Source organism: Oncorhynchus mykiss, chromosome 19, assembly GCF_013265735.2.
Source record: "Oncorhynchus mykiss isolate Arlee chromosome 19, USDA_OmykA_1.1, whole genome shotgun sequence".
In the NCBI taxonomy this organism is placed as follows: Eukaryota; Metazoa; Chordata; class Actinopteri; order Salmoniformes; family Salmonidae; genus Oncorhynchus; species Oncorhynchus mykiss.
The window spans coordinates 30,616,688-30,636,770 of NC_048583.1; the positions used below are offsets into that span (position 1 = coordinate 30,616,688).

The following is a 20,083-nucleotide window of genomic DNA, read 5'->3' on the forward strand; positions in this document are numbered from 1 at the left end:
CTGTATTCCCAGTCATGTGAAATCCATTGATTTGGTTCTAATTAATTTATTTCAATTGACTGATTCCCTTATATCAACTGTAAGTCTTTGAAATTGTTGCATGTTGCATTTTTATTTTTGTTCAGTGTAGTTACAGTGCCTCCTATAGACATGATTGACATCAGGAGAAGAGGGTGGGCAATCAGCTGATCATTGATGTTGATGATTGATGTAAATCTTCTCTTTAGCTAGCTCTATTTCTTTTACTGATTGTTACGTCTGTATGTCTTTCTGCCTCTCTCTGCTCCACGTATCAACCAACCAATATTGATGATGTAGGCTAAATCAAGTATTATCAAGTGTTAATCAAATGGTATGCTGCTGTGGCAGTAATGTTGATACTTAAACTGGGTAGTTAGCTACACATACTCAACCGGTGACCGCATGTCTCAAACCATGCATGTTTGGATACCGAGCGCACAATCTCTGTACAGGGCATACTGGAAAAAAGGGGCAACCGGGACTGGGTGTGGGGTGGCAAGCTTTATGACGACTTGCGGGCAGTGAGTTGATTATACCATCAGCAAAGGGGCATGTGTTCTGCACAGGTAGAGCCTATCTGAGCGTATGTGTGTCTCAGTCACAAGATCTCAACCCAATTTAACTCTCATGGGAGACTCTGGAGCAGTACCTGAGACAGCGTTTTCCACCATCATCAACAAACACCAAATGATTGAATTTCTCAGGAAAGAATGGTGTCCCTTCCCTCCAATGGAGTTCCAAACACTTGTAGAATATATGCCAAAGCACATTGAAGCTGTTCTGGTGGCCCAACGCCCTAAGACACTTTATGTTGGTATTTTCTTTATTTTGGCAGTTGGGGAGTAACGGATTACAAAAAAACAGTAACTGTATTCCGTTACATTTCCAGCCAAAATATTGTAATCAGATTACAGATACTTTTGAAAATTGTTACTTTTAAATTCAGAATGTATGTTTTGCGAAGGAAAAATAGTTGAGACTTCTGTTTTTTTCAATGACATTCAAATCAGCATTGAAAAAATGTGTAAGTTTATGTTTGTTCCACCTGAGCGAGTCTGACCACAAGTCAGAGATCACTATGATGACACACCAAATGTGTTCAATGGATCATGAGAAAAGAAAGGAATAGGCTTTTGTAGACTACAGGCCAAGCTATGTCTTCCTATGGTGCGACTGCTGTCGGCATCCAAAGAGTATCCAACTTGAATAAACACTTGGGGGTAAGGATGACAGGAGTGGTGTAGTCTACGGCGATACGGATATGACTTATTATTGATATCTGCATAGCGCATTGATGTGAATCACAATGCAGCTCTCTCATTTAGCTATTTGAGCCTTTTAGATTGTGGTTGTTGTGGATGGCTGCTCACAAATCTTTCTGTGTATTTCAACCCATTAATGGTTGAATTGAAGAAGTTGAAGCTGCTTATCAATCATAGTTTTTGAAACCAGTGGACAGCCAGTAAAAATGCACTCTTGCAACAGCTGCATAGTGCAGATCCAAGCCTATGGAATAAAATGGGTATTTTATTGCTCAATCTAATTCATGCTGATAAACAAAATAATTCATAGGCCTAATTGACACATGCTCAAACTCGCACACTTTTTTATAGATTTAAAAAGGGTCAATCTGCATTTGCTACATCCATTTTTTTGACTTATAAAATGATATATATTTATATATAACCCTTGAATGAATATGTGTCCAAACTTTTGATTGGTATAGTACATACAGTACCAGTCAAATGTTTTGACACACCTACTCATTCAAGGGGTTTTCTTAATTTTTACTTTATACTATTTTCTATATTGTAGAATAAAAGTGACATCAAAACTTGGAAATAACACATATGGAATCATGTAGTAACCCAAAAAGTTTTAAGCTAATCAAAATTAATTTTATATTTGAGATTCTTCAAAGTAGCCTCCATTAAGTTGATGACAGCTTTGCACACTCTTGGCATTCTATCAACCAGCTTCATGAGATAGTTTCCTGGAATGCATTTCAATTAACAGGTGTGCCTTCTTTAAAGTTAATTTGCAGAATTGATTTCCTTCTTAATGTGTTTGAGCCAATCAGTGTGTTGTGACAAGGTAGAGGTGGTATACAGAAGATAGCCCTATTTGGTAAAAGACCAAGTCCATATTATGGCAAGAACAGCTGAAATAAGCAAAGAGAAATGACTGTACCTCATCACTTTAAGACATGAATGTCAGTCAATCCAGAACATTTCTAGAACTTTGAAAGTTTCTTCAAGTGCAGTCGCAAAAACTATGATGCGCTGTGATGAAACTGGCTCTCATGAGGACCGCCACAGGAAAGGAAGACCCAGAGTTACCTATGCTGCAGAGGATAATTGTATTATATTTGACCGTCCTTGTAAATTGCAGCCAAAATAAATTCTTCACGGAGTTAAAGTAACAGACACATCTCAAAATCAACTGTTCAGAGGAGACTGCGTGAATCAGGCCTTCATGGTCGAATTTCTGCAAAGAAACCACTACTAAAGGACATCAATAAGAAGAAGAGACATGCTTAGGCCAGGAAATGCGAGCAATGGACAGTAGACCTGTGGAAATCTGTCTTTGGTCTGCTGAGTCCAAATTTGAGATTTTTCGTTCCAAATGCTGTGTCTTTGTGAGACACAGAGTAGATGAACAGATGATCTCCACATGTGTCGTTCCCACTGTGAAGCATGGAGGCAGAGGTGTGATGGTTTGATGGTGCTTTGCTGGTGACACTGTCAGTTATTTATTTAGAATTCAAGGAACACGTAACCAGCATGGCTACCACAGCAATCTGCAGCGATACGCCATCCCATCTGGTTTGCGCTTAGTCGGACAATCATTTGTTTTTCAACAGGACAATGACTCAACACACCTCCAGGATGCGTAAGGGCTATTTGACCAAGTAGAGTGATGGATTGCTGCATCAGATGAATTGGCCTCCACACTCACCCAACCTCAACCCAATTGAGATTGTTTGGGATGTTTTGCTTTGGACTGCAGAGTGAAGGAAAAGCAGTGAACATGTGCTCAGCATATGTGGGAACTCCTTCAAGACTGTTTGAAAAGTATTCCAGATGAAGCTTGTTAAGAAAATGCCAAGCGTCTGCAAAGCTTTCATCAAGGCAAAGGCTGGCTATTTGGAGTATCTCAAATACAGTGGGACAAAAAAGTATTTAGTCAGCCACCAATTGTCCAAGTTCTCCCACTTAAAAAGATGAGCGAGGCCTGTCATTTTCATCATAGGTACACTTGAACTATGACAGATAAAATGAGAAAAAACCCCCAGAACATTTCATTGTAGGATTTATGAATTTATTTGCAAATTATGGTGGAAAATATGTATTTGGTCACCTACAAAAGTTTATCTCAATACTTTGTTATATACCCTTTGTTGGCAATGACAGAGGTCAAATGTTTTCTGCAAGTTCAATTTTGGCCCATTCCTCCATGCAGATCTCCTCTAGAGCAGTTATGTTTTGGGGCTGTTGCTGGGCAACACGGACTTTCAACTCCCTCCAAAGATTTTCTATGGGGTTGAGATCTGGAGACTGGCTAGGCCACACCAGGACCTTGAAATGCTTCTTACGAAGCCACTCCTTCGTTGCCCGGGCGGTGTGTTTGGGATCATTGTCATGCTGAAAGACCCAGCCACGTTTAATCTTCAATGACCTTGCTGATGGAAGGAGGTTTTCACTCAAAATCTCACGATACATGGCCCCATTCATTCTTTCCTTTACACGGATCAGTCGTCCTGGTCCCTTTGCAGAAAAACAGCCCCAAAGCATGATGTTTCCACCCCCATGCTTCACAGTAGGTATGGTGTTCTTTGGATGCAACTTAGCATTCTTTGTCCTCCAAACACGACATGTTGAGTTTTTGCCAAAAAGTTATATTTTGGTTTCATCTGATCATATGACATTCTCCCAATCTTCTTCTGGATCATCCAAATACTCTCTAGCAAACTTCAGACGGGCCTGGACATGTACTGGCTTATTAAGCAGGGGGACACATCTGGCACTGCAGGATTTGAATTCCTGTCGGCGTAGTGTGTTACTGATGGTAGGCTTTGTTACTTTGGTCCCAACTCTCTGCAGGTCATTCACTAGGGTTAGGTCCCCCCGTATGGTTCTGGGATTTTTGCTCACCGTTCTTGTGATCATTTTGACCCCACGGGGTGAGATCTTGCGTGGAGCCCCAGATCAAGGGAGATTATCAGTGGTCTTGTATGTCTTCCATTTCCTAATAATTGCTCCCACAGTTGATTTCTTCAAACCAAGCTGCTTACCTATTGCAGATTCAGTCTTCGCAGCCTGGTGCAGGTCTACAATTTTGTTTCTGCTGTCCTTTGACAGCTCTTTGGTCTTGGCCGTAGTGGAGTTTGGAGTGTGACTGTTTGAGGTTGTGGACACGTGTCTTTTATACTGATAACAAGTTCAAACAGGTGCCATTAATACAGGCAATGAGTGGAGGACAGAGGGGCCTCTTTAACAAGAAGTTACAGGTCTGTGAGAGCCAGAAATCTTGCTTGTTTGTAGGTGACCAATTCCTTATTTTCCACCATAATTTGCAAATAAATTAATAAAAAATCCTACAATGTGATTTTCTGGATTTTTTTCTCATTTTGTCTGTCATAGTTGAAGTGTACCTATGATGAAAATTACAGGCCTCTCTCATCTTTTTAATTGGGAGAACTTGCACAATTGGTGGCTGACTAAATACTTTTTTGCCCCACTGCATATATAAAACAAATGTTTAACACTTTCTTGGTTCTACATGATGTGTTATTTCATAGTTTTGATGTCTTCACTATTATTCTACAATGTAGAAAATAGTAAAAATAAAGAAAAACCCTTGAATGAGTAGGTGTGACCCAACATTTTTTACTAGTACGTGTATATACAGTTGAAGTCGGAAGTTTACAAACACTTAGGTTGGAGTCATTAAAACTAGTTTTTCAACTACTCCACAAATTTCTTGTTAAGAAACTATAGTTTGGGCAAGTTAGTTAAGACATCTACTTTGTGAATGACACAAGTCTGTTTACAGACAGATTATTTCACTTATAATTCACTGTATCACAATTCCAGTGGGTCAGAAGTTTACATAGACTAAGTTGACTCTGCCTTTAAACAGCTTGGAAAATTCCAGAAAATGATGTCATGGCTTTAGAAGATTTCTGATAGGCTAATTGACATCATTTGATAGGAGACAGAACGCGTCTTCTTCCTGAGCGGTAGGACGACTGCGTGGTCCCAGGGTGTTTATACTTGTGTACTATTGTTTGCACAGATGAACATGGTACCTTCAGGCGTTTGTAAATTGCACCCAAGGATAAACCAGATTTGTGGAGATCTACAATTTTTTTTCTGAGGTCTTGGCTGGTTTCTTTTGATTTTCCCTTGATGTCAAGCAACGAGGTACTGAGTTTGAAGGTAGATCTTGAAATACATCCACAGGTACACCTCAAATGATGTCAATTAGCCTATCAGAATCTTCTAAAGCCATGACATAATTTTCTGGAATTTTTACTGATAAAGAATGTGGACAGGTAACTAGTAACTGTAATGGATTACATTTAGAAAGTAACCTAGCCAACCCTGTTTATACTGAATGTTATTAGATCTTCAACCAAAACCTAATATTAGATAAAGGGAACCTGAGTTTACAAATAACCCCCAAAAAGTATACTTATTTATTTAATTAACACCCTGTGTGAAAAATGTATTGCCCCCTTACACTCAATAATGTATTGTACCACCTTTAGCTCCAATGACTACAACCATTGTTTAAAGCTTTATTTGACTAGGCAAGCCAATTAAGATCAAATTCTTACTTACAATGACAGCCTACCAGGGAAAAGTGGATTAACTGCCTTGTTCAGAGGCAGAACGACAGATTTTTACCATATCAGCTCAGGGATTTGATCCAGCAACCTTTTGGTTACTGGCCCAATGTTCTAAACTCTAGGCTACCTGCCACCCCAAATGCTCGCTGTAGTTGTATGTAATTCTCTCACATCGCTGTGGAAGAATTTTGATTTCATTTCCAGTCCTGCCACAAAATCTCAATTCGGATTAGGTCTCGACTTTGACTAGGTCATGCCAAATCTTAAAATGTGTTGCTTTTGAACCATTTTTATGTAGACTTGATTATTTGTTTTGGGGCGACAGGTAGCCTAGTGGTTAGAGCATTGTAACCGAAAGGTTGCAAGATCAAATCCCAAAGTTTACAAAGTTAAAAATATATAATAATTAATAAATAATTATAATACATTTTTTAAAATAATAATCTGTCGTTCTGCCCCTGAACAAGGCAGTTAACCCACTGTTCCTAGGCCGTCATTGAACATAAGAATGTGTTCTTAACTGACTTGCCTAGTTAAATAAAGATACAAAATAAAATGTTTTTGGGATCATTGTCTTGCTGCATGACCCAACTGTGCTTCAAGCTTCACCTCACAGATGTATGGCCTGACGTTATACTGTAGAATCCTTGATACAGAGCAGAATTTAATGTTCCTTCTATTAAGGCAAGTCGTCCAGGTCCTGAGGCAGCAAAGCATCTCCAAACCATCATACTACCACCACCATGCTTGACCATTGGTATGAGGTTTTTACTGTGGAATGCAGTGTTTAGCTTTTGCCAGACAAAATGGGACCCATTTGTCTAAAAAGTTGACTGAAGTTTGGCAGAAAAAACCTGGGAGCACCTGGATGATCATCAAGACTCTTGGAAAAATGTTCTATGGACAGATGAGTCAAAAGTATAACTGCTCTGTATCAGAGAATTCTACAGGAGAATGTCAGGCCATCTGTCTGTGAGCTGAAACGCAGCTGGGTTATGCAGCCAGACAATGATCCAAAACATACAATAAAGTCTACATGAAAATGGCTAAAAAACAACAAATTTTACATTTAGGAATGGCCTAATCAAAAGACCAGACATAATCCCAATTGAGATGTTGTGGCAGGACTTGAAGCGAGCAGTTCATGCTTGAAAACCAACAAATATTTCTGAGTTAAAGCAATTCTGCATGCAAGTGTGGGCCAAAATTCCCCCACAGCGACATGAGTGACTGATCAACAACTACAGGAAGTGTTTGGTTGGAGTCCTTGCAGCTAAAGGTGGCACAACCAGTTATTGAGTGTAAGGGGGCAATTACTTTTTTTTGCACAGGATCATTGGGTGTTGCATAAATTTGTTTATGAAATAAATGAAATGAGTATGTAATTGTTGTGTTATTTGATCACTCAGGTTACCTTTATCTAATAGGTTTTGGTTGAAGATCTGATAACATTCAGTATCAAAAATATGCAAAAGTAGAGAAAATTAGAAAGGGGAAAATACTTTTTCACAGCACTGAAAATGCGCAACTCCACACAATAATGTTTCCATTGTTCCATTATTATATGGCCACAATTGGATTAAACCTACAATGCTTCATGGACATTTTCATTGACACTTCTACCTGTGATTAATTTGTAAAACTATGCTACAGATCACAATGGCCAGCTGTTTCATGACGTAATTACAGCTGTAAGGAAACTGTCATGTAAAGTGTTACATTATTTTTTACAACAAGAGCATTATTCAACATTCACTGTTTTATATAACATCCACTGCTGCAACACATGTCTGGTGAAGGATATGAAATAAGTGTGTCTATCAGATTTACCATCCACTAGTCTGTCAACATGATATTGTTGAAAAGCACAAGTCTGGTAAACTGTTGTTGATAGATATGCTTCACAAGATGTGATGCATGAGTCTGTTCTCTCTAATTTACAATGCTGCACTTTGTATTTGAGGGATAGAAATTGAAGTCTTCCTTTCTGTTAATTTAGAAGGAAAGCATGCATTCTAAGATCATCCAACTGATTTCTCCATTTGTCTCTTTGAAAATAGGCCTCTGGATCCAAATGTCAATTCCAACGGAGGCAGCATCAGTCTGGGCCCAGCCGTGTGTAACGTGAGCGAGTGAAACAACGAGAGAGTGAAAGACAGAGAGAGAGAGGAAGAGAAGGAGAAGGAGGGGTCTCTCCGATGATAACCCTGAGTGTACCACACATGGCTCTCTGGTAGCCACCATTTTAAATTGGCCCTTACAGTGCACTGCGGCGGCTGACTGAGAGTGAAAATGTGATGAGCTTTGCTATCATCCCCCGTAGCGAGCTAGTGAGTGTGGATGGCGGCCGGTGAAGGAGGCACATTGCTTAATGAGACCATTGCTCTTGTGTTAGGACGCTTAGGACAGGCAATTACGGAGGAATTACCACCAGAGGCCTTCTCCAGCACTGCTGCTGCTGCCGCTTCACCACTGCTTACTGCTGGAGCAGCAAACTAAGCATTCACAGCTGGTTACAGAACTTTTTTTATTCGGGTGGATTTTTACTATTTTTGTTCTTTTTTTCCTTTTTTTGCTACTGGCTGTTGTGATTGTCATTTGTCGTTCTTTTAACGACAGCTCCATCAGTTCTGACCTATCGTTTATAATGGAGCTACATCCATTGCGCGTGTGGAATAAGGACTGGGCCTCTTTCCTCAGGCCATGGATACCCATACTGCTGGGCCTGCACATGCAGTTCTACCGGGCATCTGGCTCAAGCTGCCCAGAGGAGTGCCGCTGTGACAGGACCTTTGTTTACTGCAACGAGAGGAGCCTGACCTCGGTGCCTCTAGGGATCGGAGAGGGCTACAAGACCCTCTACCTCCACAACAACCAGATCAACAATGCCGGCTTCCCCTCTGAGCTTCACAACGTCGCCTCCGTGGAGACTGTTTATCTCTATGGTAACCAGCTGGACGAGTTTCCCATCAACCTGCCCAAGAATGTACGGGTACTGCACCTGCAGGAGAACAACATCCAGACCATCTCCAGGGCCGCGCTGGCTCAGCTGCTGTGGCTGGAGGAGCTCCACCTGGACGATAACTCTATCTCTACAGTTGGGGTGGAAGAAGGGGCATTCAGGGAGGCCGTCAGCCTCAAGATGCTCTTCCTCACCAAGAACCACCTGAGCAGTGTCCCTATTGGTCTCCCTGAGGACCTCAAAGAGTTGCGATTGGACGAGAACCGGATTGCAGTGATCACCGAGGAGGCGCTCAGGAATGTGACGAGGTTAGAGCGCCTCCTGCTGGACGGGAACCTGCTGACAGATGAGGGTGTGGCCCCTGGAACCTTCCAGGACCTGGTGACACTACGGGAGCTGTCTCTGGCGCGGAACTCCCTCACCTACCCGCCCCCGCTTCTCCCAGGGGATGTTCTGGTGAAGCTGAACTTTCAGGATAATCAGATGAATGAGATCCCTGTGACGGCCTTCGCAGGGCTGAGAAAGCTGGAGAGGCTAGATATTTCCAACAACCAGCTGCAGTCCCTGACAGAGGGGGTCTTTGATGGCCTCGTCAGCCTCAGACAGCTCACTGTTCGTAACAACCTTTGGCTGTGTGACTGCAGCATTAACTGGGTCATACTGTGGTTAAAGTCTCTGCCAGTCTCCCTCAACGTGCGCGGCTTCATGTGCCAGAAGCCCGAAACTGTCCGGGGCATGGTAATCAGAGAGCTGAACACCGAGCTTATCCAGTGCCCTCGCAGCACCACGGCTGCCCTGCTGCCCACCCACTTGCCCCCCACCTCGCCAGGCCTCACCATCCGCTTCCCTCCCTCCTCCACAGGCTACCCCTCAGACACAGAGTCTCTCTCTCCCCCATCCAGGCTCCCCTTCTCACCCACACATAACCCCCCTCTCCTCCCCTCCTCCCCTTCCAGAGATGGGGAACAGAGGACTAACCTGCCGCCCCTGGACCCTGAGCGGGAGACCCTGCAGATCAAGTTCACCATACTCAATGGTTCAGCCATCCACGTCAGCTGGGTGGCCTCCTTTCCTGTCACAGCCTACAAGGTCACCTGGGCCAAGATGGGTCCCAGCCTGTCGGGAGACACAGTGAGGGAGAGGATGGTGGGAGGGGAGCACCGGGGCATACGTTTGGTCAACCTGAAGCCTAAGTCCACCTACCGGATCTGTGTCATCCCGTTGGATGCGTTCAATAACTACCGGCCCAAGGATGATACAGTGTGTTCAGAGGCTGTGACTAAGCCGGTCTCCTATGGCCAAGGTAATAATACAGGGCCACCGGGGCCGGAGCAGGCCACCCAGCAGGACCCCAGTTCTCCCTTTCTTCTGGCTGGCCTCATCGGAGGGGCCGTGATCGTAGTTCTGGTGCTTCTCCTTAGCATATTCTGCTGGCACATGCACAAGAAGGGTCGGTCGTCCTCGGCCAAGTGGAAATACAATAAGGGCAGGAGAAAAGACGACTACTGCGAGGCAGGAACCAAAAAGGATAACTCTATACTGGAAATGACTGAGACCAGCTTCCAGATAGCGTCCCTGAACAACGAGCAGCTCCTCAAGGGAGACTACCGCATACAGCCCATTTATACCCCTAATGGGGGCATTGGCTTCAGAGACTGCCCTCTGGGAAGCAATAGCACAGTATACTGCAAGAACAATGTTCAAGCAGACGCAGACTTTTGCCGTACATGATGGTTTTGCATAGCAGAGTGTTATAGAACCCCCTTTGTATTAACAAATACACTTAACTGCATACAGTACACTGAAAAGTATATTTCAAAGACCTCTGTGTCTGCAATGTAATTTATACACCGGCTGGGCTATAATGTTGAATTCAGCTAACTTTTATATTCCCTTAGTAAAAAATGCTAATTGATTTATAAGTTATTTATTTCTCAAAGTTGTGTAACTCGGTTCTGTGCATACAGTTCTTTACAATCAGAGCTTTCTCTCATCATTTTATATTTTGAGCTCCATAAAGATTGGGCCATGTGGAAGTCATATGATAGTCAGACGGTCTACTCATTCCTATAAAAATAGCCTAGCCAGTAATGAGTCTAACATGCACAATGTCCATAACAGATATAGCTACATCCCATGTTTTGGCAATGGAAATTAAAACAAAAAGGGTTTTAAGTCATAGACTTGATGTGGCAACTCAATGTGACAGAGAGAACCAACCATTCAGGAAATGAGCTTTGGGGATAAATATTTTCTCACAGTAAGGATTTGAGAGAGAATGGGAGAGAGTATAGGAAGGAGGGAGGAAGGGGAGGGAAAGAGAGAGGGAAAGAGGGAGAGAATCTGTTCATTCAAATGCACCACAAGAGGGCAGAATTTTTCATTATTGTCAATGATTCATTCATGATTCTTGATCTTTTTATTTGCTTGGACATTGCTGAGTATTGAAATGTAGTTCTGCCTATGTAAGTAATACTGCAGTGAGTGTCTCTCTTTCATCATCTCATCTACATAACAAAGACACATTTCTATGAACACAGTTTTGAGAAGTGTTGGTCAAATGGCTGCATGGATTCCAGGGCTGGTAGACATCAAGTGTCTCCGATTAGATGTGCTGATCTAGGATCACGTCCCCCTCTGTCATCTTATACAAAATTGGCTACACTGATCCTAGATCAGCACTCCTATTCTGAGATGCTTGATACATGCGGCGTGTGATTCAAGTATTTATTTCAGTAACACATGGTTATGTTGTTGGCCAGTGGTCATTCACCACAACCTGGAAATACTGTTCATGAAAATGGTAGTAGGCTACTGTAGTTATGGAGTTTGTTGAACCTTTTGATTGTTTCCCAAGCTGTTTAAAAAACAGCTCGACTCAGCAAATCATGCACAGGTCATAAGTTTGCATCTTATGCTTTCCAAAAAAAACGAAAATTAAAGCATAAGGAAGCTGTACGTCGTATAGCTGAGAATGAAAGATCCACAAGCACATCTGTCAAGACAGTTGGATACGAAGCAACTATCTGAGTTTATGTTCAGCAAAAAAAATATGTTATGGTAATATATTATATGTGCCTTGAAATGATCAGCTCATAATGTAAGGTCTTTTGAATCCATGTGTTTTCTGCACAAAAGTGTAATGTAAATACATTCAATTGACATTGAATTGTTGTTGGAAAAAATGGATTGCCTCGTATTTGATTATTTATTTGTATCTTGTTGCTTCATCAGTCTTATCGCATCTCTTTATCACTTAAGAAATGTTTTATCTGTGATGCTACGGTCTTCTCTGGGAGAAATACACAAATTATGTAGAGAGTCTATATCATCGATGCTTTGAGTTATTTTTCTACCAAAATGTGTCCTCAGCTCTCACAAAAGTCGGGCCCTAATTTGGAAGGGACACGTGCAGGCTGGATAATAAATGTTTTAAAATAATAAGTCAAACATTGAATGGTACCCTTGAGAACAAATTCTGAGATGATGATACTGCAATTTGTTTGTCACAAAATGTATTGTGTCCCATATCAAATCGCTTGTCTAGGGAATGTGGAACATTGAGGGAAGGCTTTTATATCTCTAACATTCCAAAATGATATAGATTACTGTAGCAAGTTGCATCCCTCATCCTCAGACATTTTGTCAACCTCTGACATTCCATTTCATGAAGCTTCTATTCTAGCATCTATTTTTTAACGAGTCTCTAGTCTAGTGAAAGGTCATTTATACTTTAGCCAAACTCTGCCCGCACTGAAGATCAGACAGACTTGTAGTCCATTTTGGCTCTCTGCCACCTTTTCTACTGATGGCTGCAATTACATGATCCGGTACCGATCCAGGTCATGGCTCGGCTGTTTTCCTCATTAGTCTTGAGCTGTGAGTCTTTGTGTGTGTCGCACATGGGGATGTGTGAAATGTACTCCTCAGCCTGAAGTGTCACTTCTTGCGCCAGCGGATAGCTAGCTTTTCACGAGGCACCGACTGGTAAAATGCTTCAGGAGGGCGGTCATGTGTGTTAGCAAGGCAGAGGTCCTGAGTTTGCGTCAGGTATGGGCTGAATGTGGAAGAATTGGTACTAGCTAAGCTATCAGCATGACGTCCTTTACATGTGTACACAGTATACTGTAGTGTGTGTGTACACACATATTCTCCCGTGATTCCTCTTGAGAGCCGAGGAATGAATTAGGTGTATAAACAGTATACCTATCTAAATGATCTCTAAGCTATGTTCCTGGTGTGCCGGTGGAGACAGTAATCAGCCTTTAAATTCACACTTCCGTCTCCTTCAGTTGTGTGGTCATCTATAAAAGTAAATAAATAAATGCTCCCTCTCTGGGGAGATCAGTGTCTGTGAGTGAGATACTTTCATATTGAGGACAGATTTGAAGGTAGTGTACTCATACTATATGTGTGGTACTTTGTCCAGGTCTGCGACGGGCCCAGTGTGGAGGAGTTTTACATCCCCTTTATAAAAATAGCCAAAAAGTTCAAATTATTGAGTGAAAGGTTGGCACACACTGTATCTCCGCTGCGCAGCTATAGGCACCCCAGCCATTTTGAAATCTCTGCAGTGATTTTCACACTAAGGAGGTAAATATCTTCCACTGAACAGTCCTTCTTCCAAGGGAACTTATCACAATGTATGTTCAATCAATCCCGTCTTCCTCCCCCATTCCTTTGCATCTTTTCTTTACCAATTGTGAGGGAAGTGTCAACTATGTTCTGCCTCACCGGGCAGTAACCTTCTGGTACTAAGACAGTGTTTGTATCCAAAAAGGCACCCTATTTCCTACATAGTACATACTGTTGACCAGCGTCCTACAGTAGTGCATTATATAGGAAATAGGCTGTCAGTTGGGATGCAACCTCAGTGTCACCCGTGTGATGTCCCACCCTGCAGTGACCCTCTGGTTCTGAGAGAATCAGGATGTCAGTTTTACAGTGGCCTGACTATTAGTTGCCTGGCCAGCACAGTTACTGTAATTGTTCAGGGTTGACCATGGACAACCAAGGACATGATCACTTAAAATACAGAGTCGACAGGCTACAAATTCCAAGATTAAACTTCAATGTGCTATTCCAATGTGCTATTATTTACTTGTATTTTAGATATTTGTTCCGTGGTTATGGTAGTAGAAATACAGAAATATATAAAGTATATCACATTGGAATGCTATTTAAATGATATACAACCAACTTAACAGATAAGTATTTTACTCATACCAAGTAATATGATCCATTTGCAATCTCAATTATTTTCATTAGAATAGTAGTCAAATTGTCCTAGAGTTTGAAGCGTGCCTATGAGCCAATTTATTTGGCGAGACAGCTGTGCATGGCTGCATCTCACTGTAGTAGGCCGTAGGCTATGTTTAGGTTATTTTGATCTCCATTCTCCTTTTATTTGCTGTGATTGTTTACCGTTAATGAAACTAGCCTAAATATAGATGGTGTCATGCCTTTATCAATATTATATTTTGTTTACTAGGCCTACTACTTGGTACCACTGTTTTGTTCTGTTCACGTTTGCAGTTGTGTCGGTATTCTAAGCTAAACTGCTATTCAGTATTTTTGTTTGCGTGCATGAATAACCAGGCTTCTACTTTCAGCATTTAGTTGCCGTTATTTTGGTAAAACAGCTGTGTGTATGGCTGCATTCACATAGGGTAATTCCCCTTTTACAAACAGCCTATCTGTTTTGTAGCCTATATTCAATACCAAAACAGCCTTGCTCTAGTATGTAGGGTGCTGTCCATTGTAATGATTCAGCGCAACGGCGATAGGCTACAGATTTCACTCCAAAACTGTCACTTTCAAAGCACTCAATCAATGGTCTCGGAGTCTCTGCATTTGAACTTTGTTTATTGTGTGATATAAGCAGAATTCAATATAATTCCAATGGAAGAAACCCCCAAAAGTGTACCCTCTCACTGACATACGTCCTTGATTAATCCCTTGTATTGCTTGTTGAGGTTTGTTTATGGTCTGAACCTTATCATGTGAAGGACTAGTTTCTGGAACAACAGAAGCTCAGACAGTGCTCGCAGTCGCTGTGCTGCATGGTCCTCATTCTTCAGTCATAAATGCCTGGGAGCAACTATCAGTTGAGGTTTTATATGAGGTTTTATATTCTCCATATCCATGGTATAATTATAATTGATCCACTGTATTTTAATTTTTTTTAAATCACAGAGCATGCAATCATGTTTGCTATGCTTACAGAGTAAGCTTAGAGGGAGTGTTTTTAAGGACCATTGCTTTAAGTTTTAAGATGCATTTTCAGTTTGTTAGTCACACGACAGATTGACGAGGACAAGTGGACTACTGTTTTCATGAAAATAATCTAGATCGCAATCGTATCATTTTACTTGGTATGAGTAAAATACTTCTCTGTTAAGTTGGTTGTATATTGTATACCAATGTGCTATATTTTCTATATTTCTGTATTTCTATTACCACAACCACAGAACAAATATCTAAAATACAGGTGAATACTAGCACATTGGAAAAGCACATTGAAGTTTAATCTTGGAATTTGTAGCCTGTCGACTCTGTATTTTAAGTGATCATGTCCTTGGTTGTCCATTGTCATCCCTGAACAATTACAGTAACTGTGCTGGCCAGGCAACTAATAGTCAGGCCACTGTTAAACTGACATCCTGATTCTCTCAGAACCAGAGGGTCATTGCAGGGTGGGACATCACACGGGTGACACTGAGGTTGCATCCCAACAGACTCCCTATTCCCTATATAACGCACTACTGTAGGACGCTGGTCAACAGTATGTACTATGTAGGAAATAGGGTGCCATTTTGGATACACACACTGTCTTAGTACCAGAATGTCACTGCCCGGTGAGACAACATAGTTGACAGTGCTTTCCTCACGATTGGTAAAGAGAAGATACAAAGGGATGGTGGAGGAAGACAGGATTGATTGAACATACATTGCGATAAATTCCCTTGGAAGAGGGTCTGTTCAGTTGAACAGATGTACCTCCTTAGTGTGCAAATCACTGCAGAGATTTCAAAATGGCTGAGGTGTCTGAAGCTGCGTCGCCATTGGCACCGTATAACAACACATTTCACCACACTTATCAAGCAGAAAACAATAGCAGTGGACTACCCCTGAACTCAGTGTTTAATGCCCTGCAGCAGTTGCTGGATATATTGGTCCCAAGCTTCCAGGAACATTTGGGCTCCATGCCTCATGGTCATTACCATGGTCAGCTTCCATTCAATTAAACACACAGACACAGGCACACACACTGACTTGTGCACACACTTACACTGGGTGCAGTTTCTATTGACTAAGGGACCCCTGAATGATGGTCTCCCAACTCGCCAGAGGTATAATTATCAAGTAAACACACAATCTACTTCCCCCACATACTCTCTCACACACTCCCACACACATACACACTTTTCCTCACACCCCAGCACACACACACACACACAAACACACTCTTTCCCCTCACACACAGCCAGACTCACCCATACACACGCTCTCTTCCTCACACCCTGGCATGCACACACACACACACACACACACACAGGAGAGTATTGATCTAAGGGGTTCCACTGGATTATGAAAAATGGTCCCCAGCCCTAATGGTTTGGCCTGAGATAGACTGCCTCTTCTGTTCTGAGCAAATAAGAAGGTGCAAACATGAGCAGAAAATATCAAATCTGTGTTAAATGTTGTCTTGGGTTGTCATTACATCTACTAGAATTGATTAAGTGCTAAAATAGAGATATTATGGAGTAACGGGGCTTTCCTGACCGACAGATGGTTTCCCTGGGAGATGAAAATGTGAGTTTCTTTACTTTACAAGCACCACAGGACTGTGATTTTCTGTCAATAATCATGTGAGACTATCAAAAACATGCTCAGACAATTATCATAATCAAGGACACGTCTAGTCTAGCTGAAATGCAACTATCCACTGAGATAAAATATGGAGAATATTCACAGATCAAAGCAACATGACATTGACAGCTTTTCATCCCATTCAATGAAAATCTATTTGAGAGTATTAGAGACATTGTTAGCTGAGATAGGCTCACTTGACATTGACATAAACCCTCTATGTCCCCTTCTATGAAAGTTGGTGACCACACTTCAGTGCAGTTTGACTTAATTTGACCTTGACACCATTGCCTGTTAGCCTCTCTCCTCTAATCAGGTTCAGCCCCTGCATTAAGGCTATGTCCATTGTTACCAGATATAGTGTGTGTGTGTGTGTGTGTGTGTGTGTGTGTGTGTGTGTGTGTGTGTGTGTGTGTGTGTGTGTGTGTGTGTGTGTTTGTGTGTGTGTGTGTGTGTGTGTGTGTGTGTGTACACTTCTGTGTGTATGCCTGTGTCTCTGTGCATGAGTCCCTATGCGGACTAGAGAATAGTTGTAGGATGTCTGGCTGGGAGAATGTGTCCTATAACCTACAGGAATAGAGGATACGTTGCTCATAACATTGGCTGCCACCCTTACTTCACTATCGCTACCATTATTGCCGGTTTCAAAACATGACAAATTGAGCTCACATTATAAAGAAGATTTCAAACCAATTTATTAATGAAACTTTACATCTGCTCTTTATTCTAGAGTGAAATAGCATCATATGTGTTTCTTAGAAAGGAATGTAATGTGTTCATCTCAATACAGGTATCATGGCTTTCTTTAGCCTTTCCATGACTGTGAATGGATTCATTTGGTGTCAGGGTGCTACTATTGATCACCAAACTGTACTGAAGGCGCTGAGAGACTTGGATTGAACCACAAAATCAGACTGGATAGAACCAGAGCCATAGATAAACAAGCTACAGTATACAAGTACAACTCAGTTTAGATTCAGAATTTTAATGACAGGCATCTTGGCAAAGAAAGTTCCTCAACACATTCTAGTTAGAATGCAAATTAGAATGTTATCGTTATGGGATGGTTGGTGCCAACATGGAGGATGCTTTGCTAAACTCTATATGTATACACACTAAGAAAAGATGGTTGGTTCATCAAGATTTCGTTGGTGAGGTTCATGGTTCTATGTGGAACCATGATGACTCCAAGAACCCTTAGTGTGTATCGTTGTCTTTTGATAGCTCCTTTTCAGCTAGAACAACCATGAGTATGAGAGAGATAGAGAGATAATAGAGAGAGAGACTCCTCCACCTGGCACTGTGATATCTAAACACCTCATGATGGATCTGACCCTAAATGTTAAACATGAATATATGTTGGCCACTGGAAAGCGACAACAGCGGGATGAATTGCTGTGGTGTGTAGATTGATTCTCCAATCTAATGTGAATTAGCCATTGCACCCTCCCACATATAGACAGAGTGGCCTGATAGATGTAACAGAATTGCATATTTTCTGATTCATTACATTATTATCTGGCATTTCTCCGCTCGCTGGGTAAGTGGATTGGAGGGGAGCTGCTATGATTTCCTGCTCTACCCATCTCAGTCAGGGCCTGCGTCCCAAATGGCACCCTATTCCCTCTACAGTGCATTTCTTTTGACCAGGGCCCATAGAGCTCTGGTCAAAAGTAGTACACTATGTAGGGATTGAGGTGCTATTTGGGACGCAACCAGGCATAATGGCTGCCGAGGCATCTTTAACGCCTTAATGAACATGTACGCCCGCTCTTGGAGATCCCTGCTACTTACGTTATTGACACCGGGAATTGAAGTGTCTCATGCCTCCCTACAATCGTCAATAATCCTGCTGATTGCATTCTAACTGGGTTAAAAGCCGCTAGCCACATAAATAATACACCACCTACATTATTACAGTCATAGAATAGCACTCAGACAGACATGTGGATATAAAATATGATTGGCACTGACATAACATTATAAAACGATGTTGCATGAAGATGCAGTATATCCACTAATGATTTATTCAAGGTATGGTATCAAGGGAATAGTGATGTAAATAGTCAATAGCATTATCAGTGGATCATACTAATCACCGCAAACAGGTACCTCAAAAAACACCAAGCACCAAACAGGTATCCCAAACAAACCCAAGCAACCACAAACCACCCCAAACAACAGCAAACATCCACAAAACAGGTACGCCAAGCAACCCAAACCAACCCCCAAAAAACACAAACAGGTAGCAAAAACAACCCCAAACAACCACAAAACGGGTACCCCAAACAACCACAAACAACCCCAAATAGGAACCCAAAAGAACCCAAAAGTACCCCAAACATTAAAATGGCGCCGGAAGAAATGGCAGCAGTTTTAGGGGCGCCCAACCCATTGTGTATTATGTGGTGGGTCTTCGCATTATTTGTAACTTATTTTGTACATAATGTTTCTCCAACTGCATCTTACGGCAAAAACAAGCTTCTGGATATCAGGACAGTGATCACTCACCTTAGATTAGACAAATATTTTTTCTACAACAAGGAAGACGCACAGTACATTCTCCAAACACCCCACAGGGCCGACATCCCCGTTATTTGCAAGAGGAAGCAACGCAGGTACAGAGAACAAAGAGTCAGATGCCTTGTCAGGACCCGGAGAAGGCGAGTGGGAAAGCTGCCGTTACCGTCAATATTACTCGCCAACGTGCAATCATTGGACAATAAATTAGACGAGGTACGATCACGATCACGTTTATTTACCACCACAGACAGATGCTGGCATTAAGACCGCACTCAGTCAACTGTATCAGGAAATAAGCAAACAGGAAAGCACTCACTCAGAGGCGGTGCTCCTACTGGCCGTTAATGCAGGGAAACTGAAATCAGTTCTACCAAATTTCTATCAACATGTTAAATGTGCAATAGAGAGGGAAAAAAATTCTAGATCACCTGTACTCCACACACAGAGACACGTACAAAGCTCTCCCTCGCCCACCATTTGGTAAATCTGACCACAACTCTATCCTCCTGATTCCTGCTCACAAGCAAAAATTAAGGCAGGAAGCACCAGTGACTCAGTGGTGAAAAAGTGGTAAGATGAAGCAAATGCTAAACTATAGGACTGTTTTGCTATCACAGACTGGAACATGTTCTGGGATTCTTACGGTGGCATTGAGGAGTACGCCACATCAGTCACTGGCTTTATCAAGGACGTCATCCCCAAAGTGACTGTACGTACATACCCCAACCAGAAGCCATGGATTACAGGCAACATTCGCACTGAGCTAAAGGGTAGAGCTGCCGCTTTGAAGGTGAAGGACTCTAACCCGGAAGCTTACAAGAAATCTCGCTCTGCCCTGCACCGAACCATCA

General features: G+C 42.0%; 1 protein-coding gene across 2 annotated transcripts in view; it reads left to right on the forward strand.

Moving 5' to 3' along the window:
- The window catches only part of si:dkey-87k14.1 (leucine-rich repeat transmembrane protein FLRT2), a 56,129-nt gene extending 44,107 nt beyond the window's left edge, over positions 1-12,022 (forward strand). For both annotated transcript variants that reach the window (XM_021573897.2, XM_021573896.2), the window contains exon 2: positions 7,936-12,022. In XM_021573897.2, coding sequence (XP_021429572.1) covers positions 8,523-10,568 — 2,046 coding nt within the window. In that variant the 5' untranslated portion in view covers positions 7,936-8,522 and the 3' untranslated portion in view covers positions 10,569-12,022. The remainder of the gene's footprint in view (positions 1-7,935) is intronic.
- The last annotated feature ends 8,061 nt before the right edge of the window (positions 12,023-20,083 follow it).